Raw genomic sequence first — 19,663 nt, forward strand, 5'->3', positions numbered from 1 at the left:
AGAACTTCTAGATAAAATCTGTAAACTATGGCTTCATTTAGTTCAGAGGAAACAGATGCAAGAAAAAAAAAGGAACATATTTTTCTTTCTGAAATCCTTATCCTCACATGTACTTCTTATTGAGACAGAAAATATTTTTTAAGGAAATACAGTCTCTACTTTATCTTTCTGGGCTTTTGTATAATTCTCATACTCAGGAGCAGTAATGGGTAAATGTGGAGACAGAAGTTGATAAAAGCTTTGGGAACATTACAACTATAGCACAATCTAAAGAAAACCAGAAACAGGTAGATTCAAGGTAGCAGTCCCAACCCTTTTCCTGCCAAAAGATACCCGATGATGACATTCACATACATAACACACTTCAGAGACATGAAAGACTACATGTTCTGTGTACCTCTCATTTTTCTAAGGAACACCAACTCTGCATTTCTCTCCTTAAAATCTTTCCTCTCTCCTGTTAATACGGATGGACTGTACTTACTCCTAGCAGAGACCAAGTACTCTGCTTTTGCATTAGATCCCATCATTCAAAGACGTTGCTTTCACAGATCCCCTCTCTCTACCACATCATCAGTTTTTCCTTTATTATGTCTCTTTCCCATCACATACAATCGTGCTATTGTATCTTCTTCTGCTTAAAGACAAACAAATCTATCTTGACTCAATTTCTTTCTTCAGTTTTACCACCTTATTTTATTTAGACTATAGAAAAATTACCCAAAGTGTTGTCTATACTGCTTGCCTCCAGTTTTTCTCTTCTTATTTTTCTATTGAACAAGATACTCTAATACCATTGAGTTGTCCTTAAGAATAAATAATACATGTAAAATTAATAACAGTTCTTGATATAGGGCTAATACTAAAAAATATTTGCAGTCATTATTATTTTTATGTTTGCTATATAAACATAACCTTAAATAACACAGAATATATGTCCCTCATAAATAATTTGCACTAGATAAAAAGAGATAAAAGAATCTTAGATCTTAAAGGGATTTTTAAAGGTTAACCCTAGCTTCTGAATAGGTCTGTATTAAGACCATCCCAGAAGGAGAGCTTTGGAAAGAAATTGCCAGAGGAGATTTTACTCTCAGCTTTTCCCAGCAATTATTCTCAAAAAGTTTGATCTAATGTTTAAATTTCCAGAGGCAGTTTAATCTCATTCCCTCTTGTGTTGTCAAGAATAGGAAAAAAATGAAAGCAGTTATTCACATCCTGTCAGTGCTAATGTATGCTCCCTTTTTCTGAAAGAATAAAGAGTTTAAAAGCCTTATTATCATCTGTTGAGGAGTGGATACCATGATTTAATGTAGAAACCCTACTCTTTATTATTTTTTAAAAGAATAATCATTGCTATTTTTATTTTTTAAAATGTTACTTTGGCAGGATTAATGTTAATTGCCTGATCTTGTTGGTTATATTGAGATAATGTAGTAGAATGTCATTTTTGTTGGAAATACACATTAAAGCCTTCAGGGGTGATGGGGCCTCATGTCAGTAACTTATTCCCAAATGATTCAGGGAAAAATATTTTTTACTATACTTCAAAATTTTCTATACGTGTAAGATTGTTTCAAAACTTACAAAATAAATAACATTATTATACAGGAACGCGTTACCCAAAATGTATCTAAAAGTTTATAAATCACTAAGGAAAATATAAATAACTCAATTGAAAAAAATAGATAAAGGATATGAATAGGCAGATCACAGAAGAACATATCCAGTAAATATGAAAAGATGTTCAGCCTCTTTTTAGAGGATATGAACTAGTTATTAGGGAAAAACAAATGATGCAAGATCCTATTTATCAGTCGTGAGATTGGCAAAATCTAAATCTAAAACAGAACTAAATGTTGGATGAGGGCAGAAACTCTTATACTCTGACTGTAGGAGAATAAAATGTTTCAAACACTTTATTCAGTTTTATCAAACTGCTCACTGAGATTAAAAATGGGTATACCTTATAATCTTATAATTTCTCTTTTAAGAGTAAACCCTAGAGAAACTCTGGCACATATGTATAAGAATTTTTATTACTATTATATAATAGCTAAACACTGAAAACAGTCTTTCCTTCATTGGAAAAATGGATAAACTTGCTTATTTGTTAAGTAGACTACTATACAATATTTAAATTTATAAATTTTATCAGTATAGATAATTCTCAGCTCCCTTACATGAAAAAGCAAGTTGCAAAAAGATACAGTATGCTATTGTATTTAAAGCCTGAGAACATGACAGATGGTGCTGTGTATTGCTTTACATACATGCAGATGTAATGAATGTATAAATATATGCCTTCTAATAATAATCATTAATTTCAAAATAACATGAGCTCTGGGGAGAGAGCAAGGAAAATGAAACCAGGAACGAAGAGGTATATTTAGGGACCTTCACTTTATTCATTCATCCTTTTTAAAAATTTTTTTTTAAGACTGTTTTTTAGAGTATTTTTATGTTCACAGCACAATTAAGAGGAAGGTACTGAGATTTCCAATATACCCTCACCCCCACGCATGCGCAGCCTCTCTCATGATCAGCATCCCCCAGCAGAGTAATACATTTGTTACAGTTGGTGAACCTGCACTGACATGTCATAACCACCCAAAGTCCATAGCTTACAGTAGGGTTACTCTTAGGTTTCTGCATCTATGAGTTTGGACGAATTTATAATGAATGACGTATTTCCATCATTATAATATCAAACAAAATTTTCATGGCCCTAAAAATCCTCTATGCTTCGCTTATTCATCTCCACACTCCCAGCCCTGTCAACCACTGATCTTTTTATTGTCTCCATAGTTTTACCTTTTTCAGAATGTTATATAGTTGGAATTCTACATCATGTAGCCTTTGCAGATTGGCTTCTTTCACTTAGTAATAAGCATTTAAGTTTCCTCCATTTCTTTTTTTTTTTTTTTTTTTTTTTTTGCGATACGCGGGCCTCTCACTGCTGTGGCCTCTCCCATTGTGGAGCACAGGCTCCGGACGCGCAGGCTCAGCGGCCATGGCTCACGGGCCTAGCCGCTCCGCGGCATGTGGGACCTTCCCGGACCGGGGCACAAACCCGTGTCCCCTGCATCAGCAGGTGGCCTCCCAGCCACTGCGCCACCAGGGAAGCCCTCCTCCATTTCTTTTCATGGCTTGATAGCTCTTTTTTTTTTCAGTATTGAATAATATTCCATTGTATGGATGTACTACAGTTCATTTATCCATCCACCTAGTGAAACATCCTGGTTGCTTTTAAGTTTAGGCAATTATGAACAAAAGCTGCTGTAAACATCTTTGTGCAGGTTTTTGTGTGGACATAAGTTTTCAGCTCCTTGGGGTAAATACCAAAGAGCCCAATTGCTGCATTGTACGGTAAGAGTATGCTTAGTATTGTGAGAAACCACCAAACTGTCTTCCAAACTAGCTTGACCATTTTGTGTTCATGCCGTCAGTGAATGAGGGTTTCTGTTGCTCCCTATCCTCACCAGCATTTGGTGTTATCACTGTTCCAGATTTTGGCCATCTAATAGATATGTTATGGTATCTCAGTGTTGTTTTAATTTTCATTTCCCTGATGCTGTATGATATGGATCATCTTCTCGTATGCTTATTTGCCATCTGTACATCTTCTTTGGTGAGGGAGGTGTCTGTTAAGGTATTTGGCCCATTTTTTAATTAGGAGTGTTTCTTACTGTTGTAAGAATTTTTATTTTGGGTAGCAGTTTTTTCAGATGTGTCTTTTGCAAATATCTTTTTTTCCAACTCTAAGGATTGTCTTCTAATTCTCTTATTTGTCTCTTCCAGAATAGAAGTTTTTAATTTTAATGAGGTCCAGCTTATCAATTATTTCTTTCATAGAACATGTCTTTGGTATTGTATCTAAAAAGTCATTGCCATACCCAAAGTCATCTGGGTCTTCTCCTTTGTTATCTCCTATGAGTGTTACAGTTTTGCACTTTACTTTTAGGTCTGTGATCCATTTTGAGTTAATTTTGGTGAAATATGTGAGGTCTATGTCTAGATTCATTGTTTTGCATGTGGTTATTGAGTTATTCCAACATGATTTGCTGAAGATTCTACCTTTGCCGAATTTATTGCCTTTGCTCCTTTTTCAAAGATAATTTGACTATATTTATGTGGGTGTATTTCTGAGCTCCCTATTCTGTTCCATTTATCTATTTGTCTTTTTTGCTAATACCACATTGTCTTGATTACTGTAGCTTTATAGAATGTCTTGAAGTTGGCTAGTCAGTCTTCCAACTTTATTCTTTTTTGTCAATATTGTGTTGGCTCTTCTGGTTCTTTTGCCTCTCGATATAAACTTTAGAATCCGTTTGTTGATATCCAAAAAATAACTTTATAGAATTTGGATTTGGATTGCCTTGAATCTATAGATCAAATTGGGAAGAACTGACATCTTGACAATATTGATTGTTCCATCGATGAACATGGACTATTTCTCTATATACTTAGTTTCTCTTCGATTTTGTTCATCAGAGTTCTGTAACTTTCCTCGTAAAGATTTTGTACCTATTTTGTTAGATTTATTTATACCTAAGTATTTCATTTGGCCGGGGGGTAACACACATGATATTTTGTTATCAAATTCAAATTCCACTTGTTCATTGTTGGTATATAGGAAAGCAGTTGACTTATGTTCATTAACCTGGTATCTTACAACTTTGCTATAATCAATGATTAATTCCAGGACTTTTTTGATTGGTTCTTTCAGATTTTCTACACAGATGATTGTACCATCTGCAAACAAAGACAGTTTTATGTCTTACTTCCCAGTATACACCTTTCTTTCCTTATCTTGCCTTACTACATTAGCAAGGACTTCCAGTATAATGTTGAAAAGTGGTGGTGAAAGGGGACATTCTTGCCTTGTACCTGATCTTAATGGGGACGTTTCTCATCATTAAGTATGATGTTAGCTGCAGGCTTCTTATAGTCTTTATTAAATTGAGAAAATTCCCTTTATACTTAGTTTATTGAGAGTTTTTACCATTAATGGCTGTTGGATTTTGTTTACTATGATCAAATGTATTAATGTGATTCTTCTTTTTTTAGTCTGCTGATGTGATGGATTATGTAAACTGTTTTTTTTTTTAATTTATTTAATTTTATTTTTGGCTGTGTTGGGTCCTCGTTGCTGCACGCGGGCTTTCTCTAGTTGCGGTGAGCAGGGGCTACTCTTTGTTGTGGTGTGCGGGCTTCTCATTGCGGTGGCTTCTCTTTGTTTTGGAGCACGGGCTCTAGGTGCGTGGGCTTCAGTAGTCATGGCATGAGGGCTCAGTAGTTGTGGTTCGCGGGCTCTAGAGCACAGGCTCAGTAGTTGTGGCGCACATGCTTAGTTGCTCCGCGGCATGTGAGATCTTCCTGGACCAGGGCTCGAACCCATGTCCCCTGCATTGGCAGGCTGATTCTTAACTACTGCACCACCAGGGAAGCCCTGTAAACTGGTTTTTGAATGTTGAACCAGGCTTACATACCTGGGATAAATCCCATTTGATTATGGCATAAAATTCTTTTTATACATTTTTAGATTTTATTTGCTAATATTTTGTTGAGGCTTTTTACATCTATGTTCATGAGGTAGTGGTCTCTAGTTTTATTTGCTTGTAATATCTTTATTATCTAGAATAACAATTCACCATCTTGTTATTTCTGTCGACTTTCGGAATGCTTCTTTCCTCAAACTTTGAACGCTTTTTTTGCTCTCTGGCCCAGTATGCACCAGGTTCACCTTCTATTTTTACCGCTCCAGGTACGGAATCACTTTTTTCTTCAGTAAGCCTTGGCTTCTTTTATTGGGGAATGGTGCATAGAGATTGAAATTTGGATATCAGGCATGCTCATTTCTATTAAGGAGTTGTCATCTCTCTGTCCTTTAGTGAACAGAATTGACACATACCTCCAATTCCCATTACTCATTTGTATCTTCGTTCTGTTTATAGTGAGAACCTTCATTTGCACCATTCTAAAATAGACTTAGTTTCAATATTACTATCAGGCAACACATCTATTAAGTAAAATACAATATTTCTTTGTGATTCTTTTTGCCCCTAAAATATATCTTACTAAAGTCAGGATGCTGTAATTAAAAATTACTTGAATTAATTATTTTCCTGTGTGTGGTGGTTGTATTATTAATTTGAAGTACCATTAGTTTTATGTGTTACTGTATTTGTTTGTATTTAGTTTTAGAGTTTGCTTTTTTCATTCTTTTAAAATTTAAATTTATTTTGAAACATCAGCATATAAGACGTTTGTATGGTTCACAGAGACTCACCGCTTTTATTCCTGTTCCTTTCACCTGCTACTACCTCCCACCTCTTCAACTCCTCCTTCTAGGAAACCTTTCTTATTAATTCCTGTTTTCTGTATTATCCTTCCTGGGCGGGTGTGTGTGTGTGTGTGTGTGTGTGTGTGTGTGTGTGTGTGGTCATATTTTCCTTTCTTAAACACAAAAGGTTAAGATTCTTTTTTATGTCACTTATGAGAAATTATAATTTCTTCAAAAAGGAACTTCTCATCTTTTAGCCTGTATGTGCTTTTCATAATAACGTATCAGTACATTTTGTTATATTTGGAAATTTTTATTTTTCATGTTTTTCTCTTGCTCATACCAGGGGCACCTGGACGATCTACCATGCCAGCCCCAGGAAACTCTGCAGCGTTTCGTGCTTCCCTTTGGACCAATATGGAGAAACTTGTGGATCATATTTTTACTGTTTGTGGCCAGGTAAATATTTGAGAGAGTGAAAATAACATTAATTATGGGTTAATTCCTGGTTATTCTAAATTGTGTGACCTTGGGCAGGTTTCTTAAAATCTCTGAGAGTTCAAAATACCTACATTAGCTAATTATAATATATGTAAGGGCTCTAGCAAAATGTCTTTTCCCTTCCCTTAATGTTTCTAATGCCTATGCTTAATACTTGTTTCATTTGAAAATATTCAGTTATATACATTCTCCCTCTCTTCCCCCTTTTTAGGTACAACATCTGCAAAAAATATTAGCCAAGAAGAGAGACCCTGTCTCTCACATTTGTTTCATTGAAGAAATAGTTAAGGTATGTTTAAATGAAAGTATTTTTATCTCTTTATAAAAGAATGCAGGAAGATAATGAGCCAGGATTATTTGTGTTCCTGTCTGACAGAGAGGCTACATGTCAGATAGCTAAGGGGAAGTATATTTCTTGACAACCACAAATTTTCTTTGCATGTTTGTTTATTGAGTAGATGCTAGCTAATACTATTTATAGAATAATTCTCAAATGCATATAGTAATTTCCCATTTTTTAATAATATAAATGATTTATTGTAAAAGTTTTTTAAAGTCCCGATAGAGAATAAGATAAAAATTTTTGGTATGTAAGAGATTTAATTAGTGGTTGTTATAATGCCTTATAAAGTCTTCTCTGAAGATGGTACAATCCATTCAGTTGTTAATTTTTCCTATAAAGCACTTTATTATTTTTTCATATTCTAAAGTCTCCCTTCTGTCATCTACCGATCTACTGACCTCGTGGGCCACAAGAATTCCTTCCATGCATAGAAATCCCTGACTCTACATTTTATTCATTCATTTTGATATGTTTTTGATAGTGATGAATGGACTAACTAGATATTCTGTTCATTAAATCTTAACACCTAGTGCTCCAAAGAAAAAGATTCTCTAAGTTTCTATCATCGTGGTGTAGGTAGTTTACTTTGTAGTTCAGAATTTTAAATATTTTATTTCCTGTGTTGGGGATCTCCAAAACCACCCCCAAATTTGGTGATTTGCTAGGAGGATTCATAGCACTCAGTACATAGTCCTGCTTGTGGCTGTGATATGTTATAGTAACAGTATATAAACCAAGTCAGACAGAGAAAGACAAATACTGTGGAATCTAAAAAACAAATGAACAAACGTAACAAAATAGAAATTAAGTTACAGAAACAGAGAACAAGCAGGTGGTTGCCAGAGGGCAGCCGGGAAGGGGAAATCGGATGAAGGCAGTCAGAAGGTGCAAACTTCCAGTTACAAGATAAATAAATACTAGGAATGTAATGTGTAGCATGATGAATATAATTAAGACTGCTGTATGTTATATATGAAAGTTGTGATATTGCTGCATTGGGCAGAGTTTCTACATAAAAACTTACATATCAGTTCTTGTCAACAGTTATTATACTGGATGAACACTGGGCGAGGTTTTAAATGCATGTGAATTATTTCTAACTAAAAAGGATTATGAGGAATAGGGATATATGCTTTCATTGTATTCGTCCTTTTCATTTACTTAAAAATATTTCTTATTTGATGAAAGCCAGAGAAGATTGCTCTTCCAAATATTCTTCTTACGTTTTTTAAGACAGTAGTTGTACACAATACACACATACATATTTACATTTATTATAAATTTTAATGTAACTTTACAGTTTAGTTGTTGTTTTTTCTTATAAGGTGATATTTATGAATAAAAATTTAGTCCCTCTTGGGATTCAGTATACTCATCTATATTCAGAATAGATCAGTCTTTTTTGGAAAGTCCAGAATAACTTGTGACCCTGCAATTTTGGGAACTCTAGGACAAAAGAGAAGTAAAAATACTCTAAGGAAAATATGTCATAAATTGCAAAGATAGCACATAAAATTTACTATATTTGCTATAATTTCTTTAGTGTTTCCTTCGTTAAAAAGCTGTAAACAGATATTTTTGCTAATTATATAACCTTCGTTAAAAAGCTGTAAACAGATATTTTTGCTAATTATATAACTACAATGTAAGAGTATTATTTAGTTAAAATAATTATCAGTGGCAGTAGAACCTTTATAAAAAGTATAGGATTTTTACAATGATTTGAGGCCCAAATAATAATCCTTAAAATCTTCATAAAATTTTAAACTTGAGTAGGTGATGGTATATATCTTGGGTCATTGAAGAGCAGTTTCTGAACCAAGATCTCTAAATCATTTTGTAATCTGTTTTTGAGGAAAATGTTATAAACAGAATGTTCTTACACTACTAGGTTTTTTTTGCAGCTTCAAGATTTTTAAGGATATATTCTGGTATTGAAAGTTCTTTTTAATTTAGTGGTTTAGCCTTTAAACCTCTGAATATATTTTTTTAAAATGAAAACAATGTAAATAATTCAGGATGAAATGATTTAGAATTTATGTCATATGCTTTCTACAATATCTATGTAGAAATTAATGCTTTTTTCCTAGGAAGATAATTTCTAGCAAGTAATTTTTTTTTAGATTGCAATCTACCAGAACAGATTTTTAAAATTTATGTATTAAATTTTTTTTGTTGTTTTTTGTTTTTTGCCGTATGCGGGCCTCTCAGTGTTGTGGCCTCTCCCGTTGCGGAGCACAGGCTCCGGACATGCAGGCTCAGCGGCCATGGCTCACGGGCCCAGCCGCTCCGTGGCATGTGGGATCTTCCTGGACCGGGGCACGAACCCATATCCCCTGCATCTGCAGGCGGACTCTCAACCACTGTGCCACCAGGGAAGCCCCTGTATTAAATTTTTATAAGTTGTAGTCCACATTTTGAAATTCACTGAAAGCTAAATTAATAGATATTTTTTCTTTGGTTTATAATTTAAATATAAATGAAATTACGCTATTAATTTCATGTCAAGTAGGAAAATTAAGAATTAATTTTCCAGGTTTCTTTGTTTTAAGCCACTTGATTCTAATGCTTCTGTAATTAACTATAAAGTGTGATGGAATTTCCGTGTTTGACTTCTTGCCAACTTGTTTCTTTTCTACAAAAAACAAAACAAAACTGTACTTTACATTTTCCTTTGTTAAGTAATTTTTGTAATTTATTATTCTTTTGCTGTAGTTCAATACCTGTAGATTTCTTTCAAAAGTAATGATTTTTAATTTTTAGAACAGCTTTAGGTGTACAAAAAAATTGAGCAGAAAATACATCTGATACTTTCTAGGTTATCATAACATCTCTTGTGCATTATACAAAACTTATAAATGTACTACATAGTGAGCTAATCCTAATGTAAACTATGGACTTTAATTATTAATAATATATCATTCATGGTTCATCAGTTGTAACAAATGTACTATACCAATGCAAGATGCATAATGCATTATGCAAATACATAATTTCCTGCGTCCACCATTTATAGTATCATGCAAAAGAGGTTCAATAGTTTTACTTCCTTAAAAATCTTCTATGCTCCACCAGTTCATCCTTCTCCCACTTATCTCCTTAACCCCTGGCAACCACTGATCTTTTTACTGTCTTTAGAGTTTTGTCTTTTTCAGAATATCATGGAATTGGGATCATACAGTAGGTTGCCTTTTCATACTGGTTTCTCTCACTTAGTAATATGCATTTAAGGTTTCTTCGTGTCTTCATTGCTCGTTTTTTTAATCACTGACTGATATTTTACTCTGTGGATATACCTAGTTTGTTTACCCATTCACCTATTGAAGGACGTGTTGTTGCTTCCATTTTTTGGCAATTATTATTTAAATTGTTACAAACATTCATGCACAGATTTTTGTGTGGATATAAATTTTCAGCTCATTTGAGTAAATACCAAGGCACGTGATTGCTGTATCTTATAGTTAGACTATGTTTAGCTTTGTAAGAAACCGCCAAATTGTCTTCCAGTGTGGCTGTATTATTTTGCATTCTCATTAGAAAGAAACAAAGTTCCTGTTGTTCCACATGCTTGTCAGCATTTGATATTGTCAGTGTTTTGGATTTTAGCTATTCTAATAGGTATGTAGTGGTATCTCATTGATTTAATTTATATTTCCTTATGGATTTTTAAAAAAAAATTTATGGGAGAAACTTGATTAGTTAAGTTCCTAAGACTTTATCTGTAGGCAAATGAACTGCCTTGCCATGCTCATTATTTAAAATTTATCTGTTACAGTCAATCCAAGTGCTTAAAATATCTTAAAATATTCTAAGGTAATTTTTATAGGATTAAGTATAGTTTTTTTTAGCATTTGGACAGCCAAATAGTTTCAAGGTTACATTTCTGAATACCTCTTCAAATAGTGTTAAAGGCAGGACAGTACAGTGATTAAGAGCTGGGTCCTTGGGCCCTGGTATCAGACAGAGCTAAGATTTCCTACCTTGATTATGCAACCTTGGATAGGTCGTATAATCTTTAAGACCATCACATATCAAATGGAGGTGGTAATACTACCTGTAAGCTGAGGTTTTCTGAAGGAAAATTAGATAATGTAGACTTAATTCAGAGATGGGCTCATTAATTTTCTATCATGATTATTATTTCAGTCTTTTTTTTTAAACTTTGAAACTTTTATTTAGGGGTCATAAAGTTACTATGTGCATGGTAATAAAAAACCTTACTGTGTGAGAAGGTCAGTTTTGTTTTAAACAGTTCTAATAACATGATATGCATGTATATTCATGCTGAGAATTAGAAATTTAAGAAATCTTGTTTCCTTAAATAAGACAGTATCAAGGATTTACTATGAATGTGTCATGATTATATGTCTCACTTTACTAAAGAATCATGGGTTTATGATCTAACATTTGGTAATTCTGTAGTCATAAAAACAGCGAGGATGGTTTTCCTTCATTCTGTTCTGTGAGGTCTTGTGAGAATTGTTAAATCATTTATATTCTTTTAGTAGGCAAAAAAATGGGTTTACTTTAAAAACGTTTAGTTTTGAGGTTAATATTGCCAAATCTGCCTTGCTGTTCGTTAAGATATCTGATTTCAGATGATAGAGAGAACTGTACATATTAGTATTCAGAGTCTAATCTTAGGTATGTACAAGAGGAGAAAAAAAACCTACATGATGATAGTTTCTGGAATGCTTTATTAGTTCAGGAGGTTTTGTAGTAGATGTTTATCATGTTATAAAGAATACATCATAGTGTAAAGAGGGCATAAATGCACTGAGTATAAAATAAAACTGGGCCAATTATATCAAGTATAATAAATCTTAAGAATACAGTGTTAATGTAAAGCCTTCTGAAAACTTTTCCTTAATTAAGATAACTAATGCTGCTTCTGCTTAATTTAATAAATGTTCTGGCTAACTTGTAATTAGCCTGTTATTTTCAGTTCATACTATAAAGTTGCAGACACCTTTATACCTATCATATTAATTCTTTATGGCATTTAAGTGTGGGATATACTTTTTTCCCCTTTTTATATTGTATTTCCAAAGGTTACTTGAATGGATAAATCTTCTCATTTTAAATTAGATTTCTAGACTGTTTATTAGACATGAGAAATTCAATTTTGGCATCTTTTAAAACCTGTTAAAAGTTCTAGTATCACTATATAATCATCAATACTATATGTAACACTTTGAAAGTGAGTGTAGCAAATTATTGAGAAGTTATTCAGGATCCATACGGTGGAAAACGGGTTGTAGATTCTCATCTGCAGAATTAAGCCAGTTTAGCTATATGTGCGAGTGTAGATATGATACTTTCATTTTCTAAGCCAGCATTTTTTATCATTGAACAGAATCTTTTAATCATGTGTGTAGGATGCATTAGGCTATATTTGGAATGTGTTCAGCATTTTGTGCAGCTATAGTACTAACGAGGATTTTAACTATGAAAAAGAATGTTTTCTTTTGCCCTTTTAGATGTATCAGATGATTTAATTATAGCATTTAAGACTCAGAAAAAATTGTAGGGCACCCAAATTAGGAATCTTTTTAATATTATGAGAAAAATGTTGAACTCATTTATCAGTGGCATCGCAATTTGATTAAAAAATCAAGTGGCAGTTAGCCAGTTACATGTCTAAGTCAGGTATTGTCAATAAATTCTCTTACCTATAAAGGTTAGATTTTTGCTTTACTAGCATGGGGACCAGTTATTTTTAAAGGCCCTCTCCCTGCAGTAAAACAAATTTTAGATAAGTTAGAAAAGCATAATTTTTTTTTTTTTTGGCTGCTCTGGGTCTTTGTTGCTGCGCGCGGGCTTTTTCTAGTTGCAGCGAGCAGGAGCTACTCTTTGTTGCGGTGTGCAGGCTTGTCCTTGTGGTGGCTTCTCGTTGCGGAGCACGGGCTTTAGTAGTTGTGGCACGTGGGCTCAGTAGGTGTGGCTTGTGGGTTCTAGAGCTCAGGCTCAGTAGCTGTGGCACACGGGCTTTGTTGCTCTGTGGCATGTGGGATCTTCCTGGACCAGGGCTCAAACCCGTGTCCCCTGCATTGGCAGGCAGATTCTTAACCACTGCGCCACCAGGGAAGCCCCAAGAAAAGCATAATTTGTAATGCACTGTTGGCCCTGCAGAAAGTAAGAGAATCTCTGAGGGGCATATGTATATACGGATATACATAAGCAGATAAAGTAGTTGAAACTGTAGTGGAGATTTGTGAGCTCTAAGTCATTGCAAAAGCTGGAGTTGCCCTGCAGTCAAATGTCCATGTCAATGATGGGATCAGTTCACTAGGCTCTAGCAAGGTGGAGCAATGAACCTGATAGTCTTGCATTAAGCTGAGACCTGTGACTGCGGCAGACATGGTCCTTGGTTGGTAATAGTACCTACTCTCACAAACAAATGCAGATCCCCTGAAGAAGAAAGCATTTCTAGTTTTAGCTATTAGGATTCTCCACATGTTAAGGTCAGCCAACTATGAGCTCACAGTTAAAAATCACCAGTCCTATAAATAAACTAGAAGCATGATTGAGAGTCAGCAGGAAAAATAAACACAATTCAAGACAGGTTTTAGACTCCGAAAGAACTTCTGAAGGACACTATGGACTTCAGATGTTAGAATTAACTGACAAAGAATCTAGAATACCTGTATATGTTTTCAAAATAAAGAATGGAATAAAAAATGAGAAATAAGTGACTTAAGAAATGATCAGGTAGGTTTAAAGAAGAACCAAATAGAACATTTAGAAATTAAAAATTAAATCATTGAAATAAAAAAATCAGCAGATAGGTTAAACAGATGTTACGTAAAACCAGGAAATGAATTAGCCTGGCAGTTAGAATTGATGTTATTATCTAGAACGCAGCGTACAGACAAGAGTATGGAACAAATGAGAGGCTGAAAATTATGGAGGATTGAATGAGGCTTTAGTATGAGGCTAACTGGAAAAGGAAAGTCAGCAAACTAAAAAAGAAAAACCACATGATCATCTCAATACATGCAGAAAAAGTATTTGACAGAATCCAACATCCATTTCTGATAAGAATTCTCAGCAGACTAGGAATAGAACTTTCTCAACCTGATAAAAGGCATTTAGGAACAATGAACAGGTAAAATCATATACAATGGTGAATACTGAATGTTTCCCCCTTAAAATTTGGGAGAGGACAAGGATTCTTTATGCTCTCACTACTTCTGTTCAGCATTTTCCTAGCTAGTGCAATGAACAAGAAAAAGAAATAAAAGGCTTCCAGTTTGGAAATGAAAAAGTAAAATGGTCTTTATATACAAATGATAAGATTATCCATGTTAAAAACTCGATGGAATCTACAAAAAGGCTACTAGAGCTCGTAAGTGATATGTTACAAGATTACAGAATAGAAGGTCAATATACAAAAATCAGTTGTAGGGCTTCCCTGGTGGAGCAGTGGTTGAGAGTCCGCCTGCCGATGCAGGGGACACGGGTTCGTGCCCTGGTCTGGGAAGATCCCACATGCCACGGAGCGGCTAGGCCCGTGAGCCATGGCCGCTGAGCCTGCATGTCCGGAGCCTGTGCTCCACAATGGGAGAGGCCACAACAGTGAAAGGCCCGCGTATCACCAAAAAAAAAAAAAAAAAAATAGGCCAAAGATTTGAATAGACACTTTAGAGATAGATGTCAATTAAGCACATATCTAAAATTTAAAAGACCTGACCATACCAAGTGTTGGTGAGGATATGGAGCAACTGGAACTCTCATATACTGCTGAAAGGAAGTGTAAAATCTACAACCACTTTGGAAAACAGTTTGGCTGTTTCTTAAAGAGTTAAACATACATATATTATATGACCTAGCAATATACCCCTAGTAATTAATCCAAGAGAAATGAAAGAATATATCCATACAAAGACTTGTATACAAATGTCCATAGAGCTGTCTTCTCCCTGTGTCTTCACACCATTTTCCTTCTGTATGTGTCTGTGTTTCAGATTTCTTTTTCTTATAAGGACCTTCTAATGACCCCATTTTAATTTAATTACTTCTTTAAAGACCTATCTCAAAATATGGTCACATTTTCAAGTATGGGGGGGTTAGGACTTCAGCATATGAATTGTGTCGGGTCAAAACTCAGCCTATAACAGTAATTTACATTGATGCCGATGAAAATGGAGAGAATTGCAGTGATTTGAGAATTACTCAGGAGATAAAACTGACAAATCTTAGTGATGGATTAAAAGTGGTGAGATGGAGGAGAAGGTATCAAGGACAATATCATTGGTTCAGGTTTGACAGGGTTCTGGTAGATAGGAGTAACTTCATTTGAGAGCATAAACCGAAGAGCACATTTAGGAGGGAAGATAAGCTCTGTATTCAGGTGCTCATGGGACATCCAAGTGAAGGTGTCAGTTAGGCAGTTTAATATGGGAGTCTGGAGCTCAGAAAAGAGGCCTCTGCTAGAGACATAAATTTGGACGATATCGGCTCATATTGGCAATCAAAGCCATGGTAATGGGAAAGACCGGCTATAGAGAGAAAAGAAATCTACCTCGAAAATGCAACATATAAAACTCATGTAGAACTCTGGTTTCCAAAGTGTGTATACATTTTGACATGTAAGAAGATAGTTATAAATTTTGCCTGTCCTTTTTACAAGTTTTATCCTTTAAACTATTTTCGTACATTTTATATTGCACATATTTTATGAGTACAGTGGTATTTGTATATAATTTTAAACAAGTAAACATATATTAGAATGTATATTTAAAAATATTTACATTCAGTGAGTTTGGGAAACATTGTAACAGAGGAGGCCACAAGGAGTATCTCAAGAGGAGGATGAAACCAAAGAGAATATGGTGAGGGAAGCCAGGGGAAAAGTTTGGAGGAGATCGTGGTTCATACTAAATCTAATTTGAGTGACAGTCTATTTAAAATACCAGTCCACCATGCGTTCTCAACAAGGGCAATATTGACCCCAAGAGGGAGAAAAAGTTCTGTTTTTTGGAGGGAGAGGGGAGGCACAAAAACATCTTATATATTACATTGGCTTGTGGTCTCCAGAGTTCAGTCCTACCATACAAAATCTTACTCCTTAGTATTTAGCATCTGTCATCAGGGAGAAACTAAGTTAAATTTAAATTAAGTGCAGTTATATTATAAAATTATATAATATGTATCAGTACATATTATATGTATATAATTATTGTATATAATATGCTTATATGTATATAATATGCATATTATATAATTATTACATATTATATAATATGTATATAATTAATTATTTAGTTTTCTTTTTGGAGGGGCAATATGAAAAGAAAGGTCGAGAACTCTATAGAAAGGGTTTTAAAACCCTTTAACACTGTAGTTTAACAGTGATCTCTAGGGAAACGTGTGGGATAAGGGATTTGAGTTTGAAGAGAAGCTTTAAATTTTTACCATGTGTGTTTCAGTATTGAATTTTTTACATCAAGAATTTATTCGTGTCTTTAGAATTAGATTATCTTAATTACTCTTCCAAAAAATTAAAAAGAATAAAGGAAGCATCATGTTTAATCCTATCGCCCAGAAATAATTTCTTTTTTTAAAAATTAAGTTATTTATTTATTTATTTTTTAGCTACATTGGGTCTTCATTGCTACGTGAGGGCTTTCTCTAGTTGCAGTGAGCAGCGGCTACTCTTTGTTGCAGTGCGCGGGCTTCTCACTGCGGTGTCTTCTCTTGTTGCGTAGCATGGGCTCTAGGCATGCGGGCTTCAGTAGTTTTGGCTCACGGGCTCTAGAGCACAGGCTCAGTAGTTGTGGTGCACGGGCTTAGTTGCTCTGCAGCATGTGGGATCTTCCCGGACCAGGGCTCGAACCTGTGTCCCCTGCTTTGGCAGGAGGATTCTTAACCACTGTGCCACCAGGGAAGCCCGAGATAACTTCTGTTAACATTTTGTATATGGTTTTTCTGTAATATTTAGCTCTATGCATTTTAACAAGTCCTATCTGTTCTATCATCAAAAGGTATCTGAAATCTGACTACTTTTCACTTCCTCCCACTACCACCTTATCTAAGCCCCCATTTTTTAAAAAACAACAAGTAGATTGTACTGTAAATATTCCTTCATCTTTGAACAATATACATATAAAAGCCAACATTTTGATTTTAACTGAAGTTCTTCTGGCTTTTCATTTTGTTCTGTGATGTTCATCTTCAAGTCCCTTCTGAATTTCTGTACCTTCCTTCTTTTTTAATCAGACACAGCAAAATGGTTCTCCCTGAAGGCTATTTTCCAGTAAAGATAACTTTTTTCTTTGCTTTATATTTGCTTCCCCAGGAACCCTCTGCTTTTATCCAGAAGATGATTAAGAGCTAATATAAAATTCACATCTGTTTGGTTTCTTTGATCAAGTCTGCAAGCTTTCTCATTCACAATGTGATCTCTCCACAGAGATCTCTGGCACAGACTTGTTGCTAAATCTTTTACTGCCTCTTCTATTTTGATCGTAACTTAGTTATGTCTGGTTCCCTCTGACCTTGTCTCATTAAGTTCACTGTCTTATAAAATCTTTATCTGAACTGATCCTCACCTTCCCCTTCTGTATCAAAGATAGAGGTTGATTGTATCTTCTTTTTTCTCAGACTTACCCCTCTACTTTTGTTCACATTCTACATCTTATCCTTGTCTAGGACATTCTCTGCTTTCTCCAATATCAACCTTTCCCAGTTACTTCCTCCCAGGGATCTACCATCTAAAATCAAAACCAGAACAGAATCCTTGGTCCTGTATCTCCCTCAAAGTATTTCTACCCTTCATGCCCAGATTTCCATAAGGTACTTTGTGTCTCTACTTTCTTGTTTCAGTTTTGCTCCAAACCACTGAAATCAAGCTTCTGCTCCACTGAAACAGTTGTTACTAAAGGAATTTTAATGACCCAACTACCAAATCCTTCTACTCACTTCTAAGATTCTTTTACTTCACTCCTTAGAGGTAATAACTACTTCTAATACTGGTTTCCTCCTTCACAGATTACTACATCTCTTCAGAATCCTTCACTGATTCCTCCTTCTCCACCTACCCTTCCTTTTAAAACGGTTTATTCATAAAATTTCATTCCTTCTCTACCTACCCTTCCTTTTAAAACATTTTATTCATAAAATTTCAAACAGAAGCCAACATACAGAACCAAAGTATAGGACAGTGATTCTCTGTGTACCCATTGTCCAGTTTCATCAATCACTAACTTGTGACCAATCTTTTTTTTTTTTAATAACTAACTCCACCACTTCTCTTTCTCCACTCTAAATTATTTCTTCCCCAACCTTTAAGAAGTGTTTTTCCCCTGGGCCCTATCCTCAACATTCGTTTCCTCTCATGCCACATGCAATCTATGGAAAAGCTCACACATGTTAATAGTTTCTACCACCTCCAAATGCTGATAACACCTAAATCTCTTTCTCCAGCTTAGATCTTGTTCTTAAGCCAGAGATTTGTACATATTTAGTGGCCTAGATCGTCTTCGCTCAGATGCCCCACAGGTTCTAGAAGTGGTAGAGACTGGATCTGAACCTTAATATCCTACTTTCAGAGTTCCTCTTCTTAACCACCGCTCTTTTCCTATATTTAAATAGGAAAATATAATTATGGTAGGGAACATGGGATGCTATAGATGTATATAACAGAGTGCACCAAACCTGGGGGAACAAAGAGAAGAGACACCTAAACTGACTCTGATGAAGGTGCTGGATTAAAAGCTGGTAACTGGGAGAAACTACAGAAGAACCTTCAGCAACCTGAAGGAATTTGTGCTGGTTGGATCTTTGACCTCAGTGGTATGTAACAAGAGAAGTAGGCTGGGACAATCATGTCATATAAGGCTTTGTAAGTCAAGTTAAAGGGGACTAATACTTTAATATATCAGTCAAACAAACCTTAGATCAAATCCCAGCTCTACTACTTTCTGTACTACTGTACTACTTTCTATATAATTCTAAGCAAGTCACCTTTTCTCTTTGACCTTTGTTTTCACTCTAGAAAGGGACTAAAAATGTCATCAGATCATTCCACTCATTTTTTCAGTAAATATTTATTGTGTGCCTATTATGTCCTGGTCACATTCTCGATGTTGAAATTAGAGTGGTAAGAAAGACAAAATGGGACCTCTGCTGTCATGGAGCTTACATTCTGGTGGTTGTTGTAGTGTTTAAATGAGATAACATTCAGTGGTGCCTGTTACATAATGGACATTCAGAAAATGTTAATTTCCTAGCCAACGTTCACATACATTCTAACGCATGGACACTTTGTCTGAGTTCTTCTCTGATTAAGTTAAAAGTACATACTTCTTGGCTTAGAAGTTTTGAGTGACTTGTCACTAAAAAGGAAGAAGTAGCCAGATTATCTGGGACCCTGTGTTTTCTTTCAAAAGGTCATATCTAGGAGTTAGAATTTTCTTGTTTACTTTGGCAATTCTAAAAAGCCTTGAAGAATTCCTGTTATTTCTAGAAATCTGTTTCAGTAATTCTGTGAATTACAAAGATGATTTGCATCAAAGGAATTTATGGTTAGT

The 19,663-nt window shown here is 35.0% G+C and overlaps 1 protein-coding gene across 8 annotated transcripts in view; it reads left to right on the plus strand.

Moving 5' to 3' along the window:
* Window positions 1-19,663, plus strand: part of COG5 (component of oligomeric golgi complex 5) — a 282,724-nt gene that overhangs the window by 152,963 nt on the left and 110,098 nt on the right. For 6 of the 8 annotated variants that reach the window (XM_065883739.1, XM_065883732.1, XM_065883735.1 and 3 more), the window contains exons 9-10: window positions 6,633-6,745; window positions 6,999-7,076. The exons of 1 other annotated variant lie outside the window; for it this stretch is intronic. In XM_065883739.1, coding sequence (XP_065739811.1) covers window positions 6,633-6,745; window positions 6,999-7,076 — 191 coding nt within the window. The remainder of the gene's footprint in view (window positions 1-6,632; window positions 6,746-6,998; window positions 7,077-19,663) is intronic. One more of the 8 variants, XM_065883740.1, reaches the window with a different exon arrangement.

Source organism: Phocoena phocoena, chromosome 9 (genome assembly GCF_963924675.1).
Source record: "Phocoena phocoena chromosome 9, mPhoPho1.1, whole genome shotgun sequence".
NCBI classification, from domain to species: Eukaryota; Metazoa; Chordata; class Mammalia; order Artiodactyla; family Phocoenidae; genus Phocoena; species Phocoena phocoena.